Below are 16,983 nucleotides of genomic sequence, written 5' to 3' on the forward strand. Positions count from 1 at the left end.
AGATGGTGCTGGACAGGGAGGCCTGGCGTGCTGTGATTCATGGGGTCACAAAGAGTTGGACACGACTAAGCGACTGAACTGAACTGAAGGAATATCTACTAAGCAATATTATAATCTTTCCTCAGTTTCCTGAATTCTCTTCTTCCTAAACACAATCACTTTTTTTTGGCTTGGTTCATTAATTAATATTCCTCCATTTTCACTCGAGATATAACTGAGATAAATCACTGTAAAAGTTTAAGGTGTATAGCATAATGGTTTGAGTTACGTATGTTGTGAAATGACTACAGCTATATGTTTAGTTAGCATCATCATCTCTTACAAAGACAATAACCAGAGAAAGAAAAAAAACCAGGAAAACATTTTTTCCTTGCAAGGAGAACTCAGCATGTACTCTCTTAACAATTTCATATATACAGCAGTGTTAACTATAGTTATCATGTTGATTATATCCCTAGTTCTTACTTATCTTGTAACTAGGAGTTTGTACCTTTTGACCATTTACTCACACTCCTCTTCCCACAACCCTTTCAACTCTGGTAACCACACATAATGTGATCCCCTTTTCTATTACAGACGCACACACACATATACTTTTAGATTCCACATATATGTGAGATCATACAGTATCTGTCTGACTTATTTCACTTAGCACAATGCCCTCAAGGTCCACTATGTTGTTGCAAACTGCAAGATTTCCTCATTTTTATGGCTGAATAATATTCCACTGTGTTTATGTGTGCACATGTGTGTATTATAATATGATATACATACAACAACTCTTTTATCCATTCCTGCTTTGATGGACGCTTAGGCTGTTTTCATATCTTGGCTCCTGTAAATAACGCTGCTATGAACATGTGTGTGCATGCATCTTTCTGAGTTACTGTTTTCATTTTCTTTGCATATATTCCCAGACATTAAATTGCTGGATTACATGGCAGTTCTATTTTTTTTTTTTTTTCTGCACTACTTGGGAGGCAGGCTCTTAGTTCCCTGACAGGGATGGGACCTGTGTCCCCTGCAGTGGAAGCATGGATTCTTAACCAATGGATTGTCAGGAAAGTCTTTCAATTCAAAAGAAGGAGGAAAGAAAGCCTACTGTAAATGCCCATATTTTTGCTGACTGGATTCTTTCTGCCTTACTGATGTTCCAAGGTTGTTTCTTTCTTTCCGTTTAGAGAACCTCCTTTATTCATAGGGTAAGTTTGCTGGCAACAAACTGTCTTAATTAACCTTCACCTAAGAAGCCTTTGCTTCTCTCAATTCTTGGAGGGATATTTTCAGTGGGTATAGGATTTTGGTTTGACAGTTTTTCTTTCCGTACTTGAAAAATGTGCCATTTACATGAATTCAGATGAGAAATTCACTGTCATTTGATCTGATTTACACCTATGTATACAGAGTCATTTCTCTCATTATTTTAAAACTGTTTTGTCTTTAGCATGCTGAAGTTTGATAAATGTTGTCTTAGCCTGGATTTCTTTTGCATATGTTTTGTTTGGGGTTTGCTCATCTTCTTGAATCAGAAGGTTTATGTCTTTTGCCAAATTTGGGAAGCTTTCAAGCCCTTTATTTACTCAAGGACTTTTTCATCTCTATCTTCTTTCTTATCTCCTCCCAGGACACCAAAAATATAAATATAAGCTCTTTTGTTATGGTCCCAGAGCCTATCTCTCCTAATGTCTATTTTTTCTTCGGTTCATACTGGGTAATATTACATCATCTAGTTCACTGATTGTCCCCTGTATATCTTTCATTTTGTTGCTGAATCTATCCCTGAGCATTGTATTTCAGCTACTGCATATTTTTATCCTAAAATTTCTACTTGTTTTTCCTATCTTTCATTTCTTTGTCAAGGCTCTATCTTTTTATGTTTTAAGTATGTTCATAATTGTTTTTGAAGTGTTTTCCACAAATTATAACTACTGTAAAATCTTTATCAGATTATTCTATTATCTTGGTATTGGCATACATTGATGTCTTTTAAAATTCAGTTTGCAGTCTCCCTGGTTCTTGGAATGCCATGATTTTCAATTCAAACCTAGACATGGGATTTTATATGGCATATGTCTCAGAACTAAATTTTTTTGTTATTGCCCAACAGTATTACATTGTGTGGCTACATCACGTATTGCTTATGTGCGTGGCATGCAGGACCCCAGTTCGCAGACCAGGGATGGAACCTGAGTCCCCTGTAGTAGAAGCACAGAGTCCCAACCACTGGACTGCCAGGGAGGTCTCTGGACATATATCTTCAATTTTTTGGGTACTTACCTAAGTAACAGAATTGCTAGGTCTTGTATTAAATCTGTCATTAACTTGATTAATTATTAAAATGTTTTCCAAAGAGGTTATATCATTTCATGTTCTCACAGCAATGTGTGAGGGTTTCAGTTTCTTCACATTCTCATAAATCTTTTAATTAAAGCCATTTCAGTGAGTGTGAAGTGATATATTATGATTTTCAATTCCATTTTCCCAATGATTAATGATGTTTAACATCTTTTCATATGCTTATTGACCATTTCTATCTTTTTTGGGGGGGAAATATCAACTCAAAACAGTTTATTCACTTAAAAATTGTATTGTTTGTCTTTTCAATATTGACTTATAACAGTTCTTTATATATATGGGGTTTTGGATACAAGCCTCTTATTTGAAAATGTTTCTCCCTTTCTGTGGGTTGTTTTAGTTTCTTGGTGGTGTTATTTGAAGTACAAAATTTTAAATATTAATGCAGTCTAATTTGTCTTTTTTTTCCCTTTTATTGTACATGATTTTGGTGTCAGACATTTAAGAAAATTATTACCTAATGCAAGGTCACAAAAATTTACCCCTATGTTTTATAATTTTAGCTCTTGTATTTAGGTTGATGATCCATTTTGAGCTATTTTATCTTTTCATATGGGTATATCCGGCTATCACAGAAACCATGTGCTGAAAAGATCATGCTTGCCTCATTGAACTCATTGTAGAACTGTTATAAAAAATGAATTGACTAAATATGTAAAGGTAAAATATATATTTTGATAAATGAGCACTTATCATAAAACATAAAATTTCTTTGAAATTCATTTCTCTGAGGAGATAAGGAAACATGATTTCATTAAAATTTTTAAAAAATATTATTTTCCACCTACTCCACTGATGACAGGATGCATTATTGTTTTACTTGTTTAACTACTCTAGTCACATAACTAATGGCAAAGGCAGAGCTGAATGTAGGCCTGGCTCACTTAAAGCCATGCTCTTTGTTTACATGATGCTGGAAGTTGCCTGTTCCAAACAGCTGACAGGCCTCACTCTGTATGAATTTAATAATTCATAAATTATCTGAACAACAAGTTAACACTGTCTGCAAAAAAAAATTCAGTCCTGTAACAGCCTGATGTTAAATCTTGTTTCACAGGAAAAAAGCCCACTACTTAGTTAGGTTTTCCCATTATTTACTTAATTTATAGACCACTGAGTACAGATCAGTCTTAGCAAGAAACTAAAGTGGGGATTTAGAGTGAAAATCTTTATTTAAATTAAGGGATTTCCATTCTGGACCTCTTAAACACTATTCATGCCAGATATCTAACATAAATATTGGCCTATCCATCATTCATCTCATCTCCCTTGGAGTTAACTGACTCTATCACCCCCTTGAAAAGTTAGAACTTCTTCCCAAAATGTGAGTTATCAGTTAGCCAACTTCCCATCCAGAGGAAAACCAGTGAGACCAAAATAGTCATGTTTCCTTTTACATGGAACTTTTAAAATTACCTCTATTTTCAAAGCCTGTTTATCACTAGCAGAGCCTGCGAAATAGCTAAATCTGTTGAGAATCTTCTTCCACTGTCATGATTTCACTACTAAAAGTAAAAGGCTCTTTCAAAAGAACTTTGGTAGTAAGCCCAAAGAATATGGAACTTACTCTTACCTTTCTTAAGTAACCAACAGTACAGTTATCTAGCTGAGAATTAAATCTTGTAATGTTGTGTGTGCTGTGCTCAGCCACTCAGTCGTGTCCGATTCTTTGTGATCCCACGGACTCCTCTGTCTATGGAATTTTCCAGGCAAGAACGCTGGAGTGGGTAGCCATTTTCTACTCCAGAGGGTTTTCCTGATCCAGGCGCCCGAAAGGTAGAAAGGTATGCTTGTAACGCTATGTTGTAGTTAAACTATTCTCTAGCCACCCAATACAGAATAACTGAAGCAAACTAATCTTTATTGCATAACTTGTCTATCCTTGCTGCTTTAAATACATTGCTGGTGCTGGGCCTTCTGGGGAGAAAAAAGGAACTAAATAATCATAACACAGAGAAGAGCACCACAGTCAAGACAGTCACCAGTGAAGAGGATACTAAAAGTACAGGATCAACATCTTACTATACAAGTAAGTTGTTCTTGAAAAAAAAAAATCTCTTACATTCATAACTTATTCTGATTTCTCCTTCTTTTTTTTCATTTGTATATCCAATATTTATTAACCTTCTATTAGGCACCAAGCACTGGAAAATCAAAGGAGAAAAAGAAAAACAAATGATCCTGTTCTCCTGAAGCTTATAATCTAGTGAAGGAGACAGATTAGTAAATGAGTAAATAAATACAGCAATTAAAGATGATAGAAAAATAAACAGAGTGCTGTGATATAGAATTGATATAGAGTAAAGAATCCTATTCAGTAGGACAATCAGGAAAATAATTTTAAAGAAAACAATATTTAAGCTGGTACTGACATTTAGCCTGTACTCACAGGATAAGAAGAAATCCACCGTGGGAAGATCTTTTTGGGTAAAGGTAATAATAAGCAAAAGGCTCTTTTGGCTATAAAGAGCCTGGAATGGTCTAGAATCTGAAAGAAGACCAGCATGACATAATACAGTGAATAAAGGAAATCTGGGAAACAGCAGAGGCAGAATAATGAGGTAGTCAGGAACCAGATCATTCCCAAGTGTTGGGAGAAGGACTTTATAGTTTAATGGTGAGCCACTGGAAGGTTTTAAATATGATTTAAATTATAAAATGACTTTTCTTTTTACTGTGTAGAGAGTGGATTGGAAAAGAGTAAGAAAGAAAGTAGCCAGATCTGTTAGAAGGCTACTGCAATGGCCCAAGCAAAAGATAATAGCGGCATGGACCTGAAAAACAGCAGTGGGATTTGAAGAGAAGCAGGATATATTCAAGGATGAAAATAACAGAACTGGGAGATGGAATGGGTGAGGAGTTGAAAGAATGAAAGAAATCCAGGATGACTTCCAGGTATACTTTACTTATCTGATAAGATTCTGGAAGGTATTATTATTGGAATGCTAAACAAAGACTTGACATTTGCTCCAAAAATAAACAGAAAGATAAAAACTTGATCAATTTTCAAGAATATAAATGATCAAAAAAGCAGCGGGTCTTTCCCCTTTGATTATTACATATCCACGAATCATCTCCCTTTGAACACAGAAAACATTAGAAACTGAAGTAATGAAGTAGGTGGGTTTTCCTAAAGGACTCACTTAGAGGATCAAGTGTTACACATGGAGTGTTGTTTACTGACACTTCAGTGAATAAGACTTATGTTATTTTGACCCCTAGAAAGCAAAAGAGTTTGCAAAATTCTTCAGAGTGACTATAAATTAAATGGTAAAGACTTGACCTCCTGGAGATATAGAAATAATGAGAACACAAAGACATTAATTACATTTCACCTAAACTCAAGAAATACCATTTCTTGTCGGCAATATATTGTGTATACTGAGTACTCACCAACATGAATGGGAGCTGGGAATAATCCATATTCATGTTCTCCTGGAGTGTATTCCAGCTTCTCTTTCTTTAATTGTATTAGTCGGCTCTTTGGGCTGTGATTAGAAAAGAATGGAAAACAGTCAAAGGCAAGAGAATTTCCTCTTGTAAAATACAGAAAAAAAAATCACTCTATCAAGCATTTGTTTTAGTGGTAATCATTTGCAGAAACACTGAATCACTACGTTGCACAGCTGCAACTAACAGAGGGTTGTAGGTCAATCATACTCTATTTAAGAAAATGCAATACTGGGCTTCCCTGGTGGCTCAGTGGTAAAAAATTCATCGGCCAATGTAGGAGACATGGTTTGATCCCTGATCCAGGAAGATCCTACATGTTGTGAAGCAACTAAGCCCATATGCTACAACTGTTGAGCCTGCACTCTAAAGCCTAGGGACCTAAACTACAGGGCCCACACACCAAAACTACTGAGGCCCGCATGTCCCACACTCTGTGCTCCGTGAAAGAGAAGCCACTGCAACAAGAAGCCTGTGCACTGGAACAAGAGTAGTCCCTACTTGTTGCAACTAGAGAAAAGCCCTCACAGCAATGAAAACCCAGCACAACCAAAGATAAATAATAAAATTTAAATGAGAGAGGAAAAAAAAAAAAAAAAGAATGTAATGCTATTTTGAGTGAAAAATCACCTTTATAAATATAATAAAGAATGCACTTGGCTTCACAGTAATTCATGCAAAAATATTAGTTAACAAAATGTTGTTGACACTGTTCAGTCACAAAGTCACGTCTGACTTTGAGACCCCATGAACTGCAGCATACCAGTTCTCCCTGTCTCTCACCATCTCCTGGAGTTTGCCTAAGTTTATGTCCATTGAATTTCATAAAGCAGCAAAAATTCCAAATTCACAATTCAGAGTGATAATTTTTAAAAGTCTATCTACAAAACAAATGTATTTTCTTTTTCTATAATTTCGAACCCAAACTAGTCATTTCATGTGACTCTCCTAATTAGGGACAAAGAAAATATGCAGTAACAAATGGTTTATATGCAAGAAACTATTCTGATTTGTTCTACATGTCAAAAATAGATAATTTATATATATACCTGGTTGGTAAATAAAATTGGGGGGGGAGTATTTAACAGTGACTTACTTTCATATATTTTTAAAATCTAAATTTTTGGAATGGCCTTATAGTAATTATACTTAAGAAAGAACCTCATTAGCATTCTCCAACAGTTTTGCAGAAGGAACCTAAATTTCAGATATGATCATAATGACTGCTGTATATTTGCTTAATGGTTTATAAAAAGTACTTTCAAATATTATCATTTATGTCAATCCCATGAAATAGGCAAGAAATGTTTGACAGATTTGAAAACTGATGCTCTACAAAGCTGATTTACTGCCTAACTGGTAAAGAGATTCAAGATAAAAACCTCAGTTTCTTGCTAAATTCCTATTCAATTCCTATTCTTATTCTTCTTATTATTTTTTTCCTATTCTTATTATTTTATTCTATCATGTTTCATCATCTTTTACTTCTTCCACTCATCTTATTGGGTCCGTGTTCCTAATGATTGTTGTGAGATAAAAATCTCAAGCAGATATATAAAAAGGAAAGGAAGAAAAGAAGGGAGAAAAAAGAAAATTAGATAAATAAGAGGGCCTCATTCAGTTGACTCTGATTTTACTTAGGCTTAAAGTTCTAGTAAATAAGGCAAGGTGAATATATTTCTTTCATGAATTATGACGTACTACCTTTTCCCAAACAAGTCTAGTCTATTGTATCTTGTAACAATTAGGTATGTGAATATACACATTTTGCAGATGAGAAAACTGAGGGCCAAAAATTAAGTTATTTGAATAACCCAAAGTTCTTATTAGAAGACTGGTTCTTTCTAGCGAATCCATCATTTATTTATTCAACAATTACTGAACACTCATTAAGTCCAGGCCTTGTTCCAAGTGCTGAGAAACAGTGGGGAATAAGACAGTTTACCTGGGTAGGCATACAAAAAGGAAACAAGAAAAACTAATAAATCTAGGAAAAAAAGAAAAAAAGAAAAAAATAAATGCTAGGCAAATAATTAAAATGTGAAGAATAGCAAGTTATTTGGGAAGGCTTTTCTGAGGAAGTAACATTAAGCTAAAATGTAAATGTTACACTCAGGAGAGGATCTGGAAAATAGAGGAAAATCAGGCAGAGGATATAGCTGGAATAAGATGAAAGTTTAAATGAGATTGGAGAATTAGAAGAAATAAAAGGAGACTGAAGCAGTCCAGGTGAAGTTAGAAACTAGGTCATATGAAGTTTAAAGGCAGTGGTAAAAAGTTTGGGGAACAGTTACAAAGAAGGAAAGGAAAGATACTAGACTGTTCTACTTACATCTAAATATCACTTTTCTCATTTTAAAAAATGATGCAGAAAGTGATTTGTGACCAGAAATATGAATATTTTAACCAATCAAAATCTGTATTTCTTTACTGTGAAAGTCAAGATCAGGAAAACAACTGCATCTAGAACCAAGCACTCTGAATGAAAGAAAATTTGGTTTACACTTTATTAGATTTAAGATTTAACCAAACTAATTAAACAGATAACATAAAAGCTTTCATTTAGCTAACACAGGAATGGAAGCAAAACTAGTATTTTACCCTGGTGCCAAAAGGGTCAGCAAGCATACAAGGGGCAGTAGTTGTGAAAGAGTATACTTGGCACCCTGAAGTTAACAAACAAAACCACACACACACACACACACACCCCTTCAGGGTCACCTTCAATGTTTTACTCCTTCAAATAAATGAAACCTTGAATGGAAAAAAAAAAAGTGATACTGTTAGTGGATCAGCTGCGTAAGACTCTTTGTGACCCCATGGACCGTAGCCAGCTAGGCTCTTGTCCAGGCAAGAACACTGGAGTGGGTAGCCACTCCCTTCTCCAGGGAATCTTCCCAACCCAGAGACAGAACCTGGGCCTCCTGTACTGCAGGCGGATTCTTTACCATCTGAGCCACTAGGAAGATCCCAACCAAAACCCTGAATACATCCCATCAATTACAGTCTCCCTAAAAGAATCAAAATTGATTCCCTGATTTTGCAATGCTGACATCTAAGATGAATGACATCATCATGGATAAGATAATCATGTGAGAAACTGTTAAGCCTGATTTTGGTTCAGTTCTTAGTTAAGTCTGATTTTGGTTCTAAATTAGACATAATCATTTATTTCCCTGTTGGTTACAACACGGAAGGCGCTCTGTTTTAAATACTCTGCTCCATGATACTAACAGAGAGAGTTTAGTCATTTCTGTCCATTTGTCTTACAGATTCTGAACACTCGTGGCGTCTTCTGTGGTATTCATTTGTGTGCCACTATCAGTTTAAAGTAATGCTCAAAATTCTCCAAGCCAGGCTTCAATAGTACGCGAACCGTGAAATTCCAGATGTTCAAGCTGGTTTCACAAAAGGCAGAGGAATTAGAGATCAAATTGCCAACATCCACTGGATTATCGAAAAAGCAAGAGAGTTCCAGAAAAATGTCTACTTCTGCTTTATTGGCTATGCCAAAGGCTTTGACTGTGTGGATCATAACAAACTGTGGAAAATTCTTCAAGAGATGGGAATACCAGACCACCTGACTTGCCTCCTGAAAAATCTGTATGCAGCTCAAGAAGCAGCAGTTAGAACAGAACATGGAACAACAGACTGGTTCCAAACAGCAAAAGGAGTACGTCAAGGCTGTACACTGTCACCGTGCTTATTTAACTTATATGCAGAGTACATCATGAGAAACACTGGGCTGGATGAAGCACAAGCTGGAATCAAGATTGCTGGAAGAAATATCAATAACTTCAGATATGCAGATGACACCACTCTGATAGCAGAAAGTGAAGAGGAACTAAGAAGCCTCTTGATGAAAGTGAAAGAGGAGTGTGAAAAAGCTGGCTTAAAGCTCGACATTCAGAAAACGAAGATCACAGAATCCGGTCCCATCGCTTCATGGCAAATAGATGGGGAAACAGCGGCTGACTTTATTTTTTGAGGCTCCAAAATCACTGCAGATGGTGACTGCAGCCATGAAATTAAAAGACGCTTACTCCATGGAAGAAAAGTTATGACCAACCTAGACAGCATATTAAAAAGCAGAGACATTACTTTGCCAACAAAGGCCGTCTAGTTAAAGCTGTTTTTCCCAGTAGTCATGTATGGATGTGAGAGTTGGACTATAAGGAAAGCTGAGCCACTGAAGAATTGATGCTTCTAAACTGTGGTGTTGGAAAAGACTCTTGAGAGTCCCTTGGACTGCAAGGAGATCCAATCAGTCCATCCTAAAGGAGATCAGTCCTGAATATTCATTAGAAGGACTGATGCTGAAGCTGAAACTCCAGTACTTTGGCCACCTGATGTGAAGAATTGACTCACTGGAAAAGACCCTGAAGCTGGAAAAGATTGAGGGTGGGAGGAGAAGGGACGACAGAGAATGAGATGGTTGGATGGCATCACTGACTCAATGGACATGAGTCTGAGTAAACTCTGGGAGTTGGTGATGGACAGTGAGGCCTGGTATGCTGCAGTCCATGGGGTTGCAAAGAGTCGGACACAACTGAGCAACTGAACTGAACTGAACCCAAGAGCTCTGACAGAGATATACAATGAGATTGTTATTTTCATGCCTGCTAGTGTAATATCCCATGGATATTGGGATCAATGAGAGATTTCCCACTAATCAAGGAGAGATTTCCACATTCAAGTCTTATCATTTAAGAAATGCATTTCATAAGGCTACAACTGCACAGACAGTGATCCTCTGATGGAACCAGGCAAAGGAAACTGAAAACCTTCTGGAAAGATTCCAGATCCCATTAAGAACATTCATGGTTCACAGGAGGAGGTCAAAATGTCAACATTAATAGAAGTTTGGAAGACACAGCCAACCCTCACGGATGACTCTGAGGGGTTCAAGACTTCATTGTAGGTAGTGTACTACAGGTGTGGTGGAAGCAGCAAGAGAACTAGAATTAGAAGGGGGACCTGAAGCTGTGACTGAACCGCAATCTTACACGATTTTCACAGATGAGGAGTTGCTTCTCACAGATGAGAAAAGAAAAGTGGCTTCTTGAGATGGAATCTACTCCTGGTGAATATGCTGTGAAGATTTTGCTGAAATTAGAATATTACATAAACTTAGTTACTAAGGCAGCGGCAGGATTTGAGAGGATTGATTCCTATTTCAAAAGAAGTTCTGTGGGTAAAATGTCATTGCATGAAAAAAAAAAAGAGTACTGCATGCTGCAGAGAAATCATTTGTAAAAGGAACAAAGATATAGCAAACTGCATTGCTGCTTTGTCTTCAGAAATTGCCTCAACTGCTCCAAACTTCAGCAGCCAACACCCTGATCAGTCAGCAGCTGTCAACATAAAGGCAAGATTCTTTGACAGCAAAAAGATTACAACCTGTTGAAGACACAGATGATGGTTGGGTTTTTTTGACAATATAATACTTTTAATTCAGGTATGTACATTTAAAAAAGACATAATGGTACTGCACACTTAACAGACTACATTACAGTGTAAACGTAACTTTTATCTGCACTGGGAAACAAAGCCTCTGTGTGACTCCCTTTACTGCGATAGTCACTTTATTGCAGTGGTTTGGAACCAGACCTGCAGTGTCTCTGTTACATGCCTGTATATATAATGTCAAGTGCTTTTTATGCTCTTCAGAAACAGAACCTATTTTCCTTTTATGTGGGAAAAACCCAGTGCTTCCCTGCTATTTCTTTCCTGTGTGCCTCCTTTTACACAGAACATGACTGCTGACGCCTCTAGTCATCATATGTGTGGAAGTTTTTCACCACACCAACAAATTCTCTTTACACCAGCTCAGTGTCCTAAAATTAACTTAATTCTAACACTATCCACCTGGAGACACTGTTAAATCCCACAGGTTAAGGGCTCAGTCCCAAAAGACTGCCTTCACTCAATTTCAGATGACAGCTGAAAACAGTAAGTTCCCAGGTTACCCACAAGTTATGTCCTACAAACTGGAGGTCCCCATTACCTCTTCTCTCAGGTTGGATTACTCTGCGACAGCTCTAACCTCTCTGGGTGTATCACTGTCCTTGTACTTTCAATTGCTCAGCAACCTGGAAGCTCTCTGAACTCTATACTATTAGGATTTTATGGAGGCTTTATCTTTTTTTCCCTTTCTTCCTATTTTTATTGGAAGATAACTGCTTTACAAAAGCAAAAGATATTAAGAAGAGGTTGCAAGAATATACAGAAGAACTGCACAAAAAAGGTCTTAACCCAGATAACCATAACAGTATGGTCACTCACCTACAGCCAGAAATCCTGGAGTGTAAAGTCAAGTGGGCCTTAGGAATTACTATGAACAAAGCTACTGGAAGTGATGGCATTCTAGCTGAGTTATTTCAAATCCTAAAAGATGATACTGTTACAGTGCTGCACTCAACATGCCAGCAAATTTGGAAAGCTCAGTAATGGCCACAGAACTGGAAAAGGTCAGTTCTCATTACAATCTCAAAGAAGGGCAATGCCAAAGGATGTTCAAACTGTCATATAATTACACTCATTTCACGTGCTAGCAAGGTAATGCTTAAAATCCTCCAAACAAGGTTTCAACAGAACGTGAATCACGAACTTTCCAATATAGAAGCTTTTACCTCCAGATGTAGAAAGCAGAAGAATAAGAGATCAAATATCCAACATCTGTTGGGTCACAGGAAAAGTAAGAGAATTCCAGAAGAACATCTACTTCTGCTTCACTGACTATACAATAGCATTTGACTGTGTAGATCACAACAATCCATGGAAAATTCTTCAAGAGATGGGACTACTAGGCTACCTTACCTACCTCCGGAGAAACCTGTATGCAGGTCAAGAAGCAACAGTTAGGACTGGAAATGGAACAACAGACTGGTTCCAAATAGCGAAAGGAGTATGTCAAAGCTGTATACTGTCACCCTGCTTGTTTAACTTATACCCAGAGTACATCATGTGAAATGCTAGGCTGGAGGAATCACAACCTGGAATCAAGACTGCTGGGAGAAATATCAATAACCTCAGAAATGCAGATGATACCATCCTAATGGCAGAAAGTGAAGAGGAACTAAAGAGGAAACCTATAATGTAAAGGGAGTTAAGTAATCTCTCTCTTGGCAGGTCAGGAACATTGAGAAATACGAGGGTTTTAGAGTAAGAAGTTTTTCCAACAGTTATAGGTCCTTTATGTGAAATCTGATAGAGGAGAGTTGGAAGGCTTTTGATTCCTCACCTTGGTAGGTCAGTTTAAAAGGACAATAAAACACTTTTGACATAAAAGTAAAGCATGTTGCTCAAGCTGCTGTAATCATATTACAAGAGGTTTTTGCATTGTATATTAATCAACATATGTAAATAAAACTGGTCTTAAAGGCCATTACATCAAAGTAATGAGATTTAATCCAATAACACATAAAAAAGATTATACAGCAAGATCAACCTAGATTCATTCCAAAGTCACAAGGATGGTACAACATAATCAATGTGATATATCACATCATCTCTAAAAGACAAAAACCACATGATCACTGCTAAGATGCAGAAAAAGCATTCAGTAAAATTAAACATCCATTCACGATAAAAACTCTTACCAAAGTGGGCACAGAGGGAAAATATCAACATAATGAAAGTTATTTACGACAAGCCTACATTCACTATAATGTCTGACAGTGAAAAGCTGAAAGCCTCGCCACTAAAATTTGTAACAAGACCAAGTTGCCCACTGTTACCACTTTTCTTCAACATAGTATTGGAAATCTCAGCAACAGCAATCAGATAAGAGAAAGAAAAGGTATTCAAATTGGTAGGGAAGAGGTAAAATTGTCATGAGATGCAGATGACATGATATATCTATATATAAAGACTCCATACAAAAACTACTAGAACTGGTAAGTGAATTCATTTAAGGTAGTATGATACAAAACTCTCCAAAATATGCAGAGAGCTCATACAACTCAATAACAAAAAACCAAACAATCTAATCAAAAAATGAGCAGATGATCTAAATAGACATTTCTCCAAAGAAGAAATAAAAGATGACACAAACAGATATACCATGTCCTTGGACTGGAAGAATCAATATTGTGAAAATGTCTTCCCAGAGAAATCTACAGATTCAATGCAATCCCTATCAAATTACCAGTGGCATGTTTCACAGAATTAGAACAAAAAATTTTACAGTCTGAATGGAAACAAGACCACAAATAGCCAAAGCATTACTGAGAAAGAAATACAGAGGTGGAGAAATCAGGATTCATACTATACTACAGACTTCAGGCTATACTACAAAGCCATAGTCATCATAACAGTATGGTACTGGCACAAGAATATTTTAATACCTGGATCCCACTTGCAAAACTTTTAATGGAATTATATATATGTGTGTGTGTATTTACATATATATATGTGTGTGTATTTTTTGTCTGTAGTCTTCCTATAACAAAGATAAGCTTCATTAATCTTGTTTTTGTTATTGTTGCTGGTTGATTACAGAAATGACTCAGAACAAGTTTTAAATGCTAATGGATTATCGGACATTGTTCATAGTAAATGGTGGAGAAACAACTAGGGAACTCATAGATTAGAACATGCACTAGTTTTAAGTCATTTGGTGACAAAGGTAGCTTCCACAGTGTAGTTGGAATTCAAAAAGCAAATGAAAGCCGCACCTAGCAACCTGCGCTATACTTTCAGTGAATAGACAGCCACTAAAATTCTGAATAGGATTCTACAACCTTTGTTACATTAGCTAAAGATAACACTACTAAGATGTTAAAACACAAACCAAAGTCAAGCTGAGTAGACGGTTCATCAAAGACAAAATGGAAAAAGATTAAAAATGGGAAATCAACTATATATTCCTAAATAGAACACTGAAAAGCTAAGAAATCAAAAGCTATACCTGTCATAATGTGTGTGTGCTCAGTTGCAGTCGTGTCCCACTCTTTGAGACTCTCTGGACTGCAAACCATCAGGCTCCTCCGTCCGTGGGATTTTCCAGGCAAGAGTACTGGAGTGGGGTGCCATCACCTTCTCCGCCATACCTGGCTACCCAACTATTAAGACCTGGACCTGAGTGAGACATGGGCCCCCAAAACATCTAGTTCTGAAAGCCAATGGGGCTTTTGTCCAAACATTTCTTAAATGTTTGCATGAATTCACTAAGGCTAATCTCCCAGGGCACATTCAAGTTCTTCTGTGTAGTTCAGTTCAGTCGCTCAGTTCTGTCTGACTCTTTGCAACCCCGTGGACTGCAGCACGCGAGGCCTCCCTCCCAGAGTTTACTCAGGCTCATGTCCATTGAGTCGGTGATGCCATCCAACCATCTCATCCTCTTTCATCCCCTTCTCCTTCCACCTTCAATCTTTTCCAGCACCGGGGTCTTCTCAAATGAGTCAGTTCTTTGCATCAGATAGCCCAACTAAAACTAAAGTACTGGAGTTTCAGCTTCAGCATCAGTCCTTTCAGTGAATATTCAGGACTGATTTTCTTTAGGATGGACCAGTTGGATCTCCTTGCAGTCCAAGGGACTCTCAAGAGTCTTCTCCAACACCACAGTTCAAAAGCATCAATTTTCGGCGCTCAGCCTTCTTTATAGTCCAGCTCTCACATCCATACATGACTACTGGAAAAACCATAGCCTTGACTAGATGGTCTTTGTTGCAAAGTAATGTCTCTGCTTTTTAACATGCTGTCTAGGTTGATCATAACTTTTCTTCCAAGGAGCAAGTGTCTTTTAATTTCATGGCTGCAGTCACCATCTGCAGTGATTTTGTAGACCCCCCCAAAATAAACTCTGTCACTGTTTCCACTGTTTCCCGATCTATTTGCCAAGAAGCGATGGGACCAGATGCAATGATCTTAGTTTTCTGAATGTTGAGCTTTAAGTCAACTTTTTCACTCTCCTCTTTCACTTTCATCAAGAGGCTCTTTAGTTCTTTGCTTTCTGCCATAAGGGTGGTGTCATCTGCATGTTATCTGAGGTTACTGGTACTTCTCCCAGCAATCTTGATTCCAGCTTGTGCTACATCCAGCCCAGTGTTTCTCATGATGTTCTCTGCATATAAGTTAAATAAGCAGGGACAATATACAGCCTTGACGTACTCCCTTCCCTATCTGGAACCCATCTGTTGTTCCATGTCCAGTTCTAACTGTTGCTTCCTGACCTGCATACAGATTTCTTAAAAGGTAGGTCAGGTGGTCTGGTATTCCCATCTCTTGAAGAATTTTCCACAGTGTGTTGTGATCCACACAGTCAAAGGCTTTGGCATAGTCAATAAAACAGAAGTAGATGTTTTTCTGGAACTCTCTTGCTTTTTCCATGATCCAACGGATGGTGGCAATTTGATCTCTGGTTCCTCTGCCTTTTCTAAATCCAGTTTTCTGTGTAAGGGGCCATTTAATTATCTTAAATCTCTGAACTGAGGGTCAGGCATCTAATGTAACACATGTCTTCACGGGGAGGGGCAGACTAAAATACTCTCCAAAGACTGGAGACTGTTAAATGCCTTCTTTGTGTTATCCCTCTGTTTTGCTCCAGGTCAACTGTATCCCTTGCAAAGGACCTTGTGCACATGACTGGAGCCCTGGTTTTGGCCACTGCCAACCAGGGAACATCCCTTAATCACCTAGCTCTCACGAGCGGCAGAGCCCCTGATCACAGGCCCCCTGAAATGAAAAAATGAAATGTTGATCGGTGAGTTGTGTCTGACTCTTTGCGACCCCATGGACTGTAGCCCACCAGGCTCTGTCCATGGGATTCTCCAGGCAAGAATACTGGAGTGGGTTGCCATTCCTGTCTCCAGGGTATCCCTCCGACCCAGGGATCGAATCTGGGTCTGCTGCATTGCAGGCAGACTCCTCACCTTCTGAGCCACCAGGGAAGCCCTTCACAAGAAAAAACTCCTCCAAAAGAAAGTGAAGACATAGAGGGAAGGATGGAGGGATGCACCAGACAAAGCCTGGGAGGAGGATGCTCACAAGCACACGCTAGAAAGTCATGCCTGTCAAGGGAGAAGCCGGCCAGAGAAAGCCATGACTAAGAGGAAACTGAGGGGCTTCCCAGGTGGTGCAATGGTAAAGAATCTGCCTATCAACGCAGGAGACACAGGTTTGAATCCTGGGTGGGGAAGTGTTACAAACCGAGAAAAAGTTTTTACCTAGCTACCC

The 16,983-nt window shown here is 37.9% G+C and overlaps 1 protein-coding gene across 10 annotated transcripts in view; it reads right to left on the reverse strand.

The window, feature by feature from the left end:
- The window catches only part of ASH1L (ASH1 like histone lysine methyltransferase), a 205,453-nt gene that overhangs the window by 51,008 nt on the left and 137,462 nt on the right, over positions 1-16,983 (reverse strand). For all 10 annotated transcript variants that reach the window (XM_060414913.1, XM_012182890.5, XM_060414916.1 and 7 more), the window contains one exon: positions 5,749-5,843. In XM_060414913.1, the coding sequence (XP_060270896.1) occupies positions 5,749-5,843 (95 nt within the window). The remainder of the gene's footprint in view (positions 1-5,748; positions 5,844-16,983) is intronic.

Source organism: Ovis aries, chromosome 1, assembly GCF_016772045.2.
Source record: "Ovis aries strain OAR_USU_Benz2616 breed Rambouillet chromosome 1, ARS-UI_Ramb_v3.0, whole genome shotgun sequence".
In the NCBI taxonomy this organism is placed as follows: domain Eukaryota; kingdom Metazoa; phylum Chordata; class Mammalia; order Artiodactyla; family Bovidae; genus Ovis; species Ovis aries.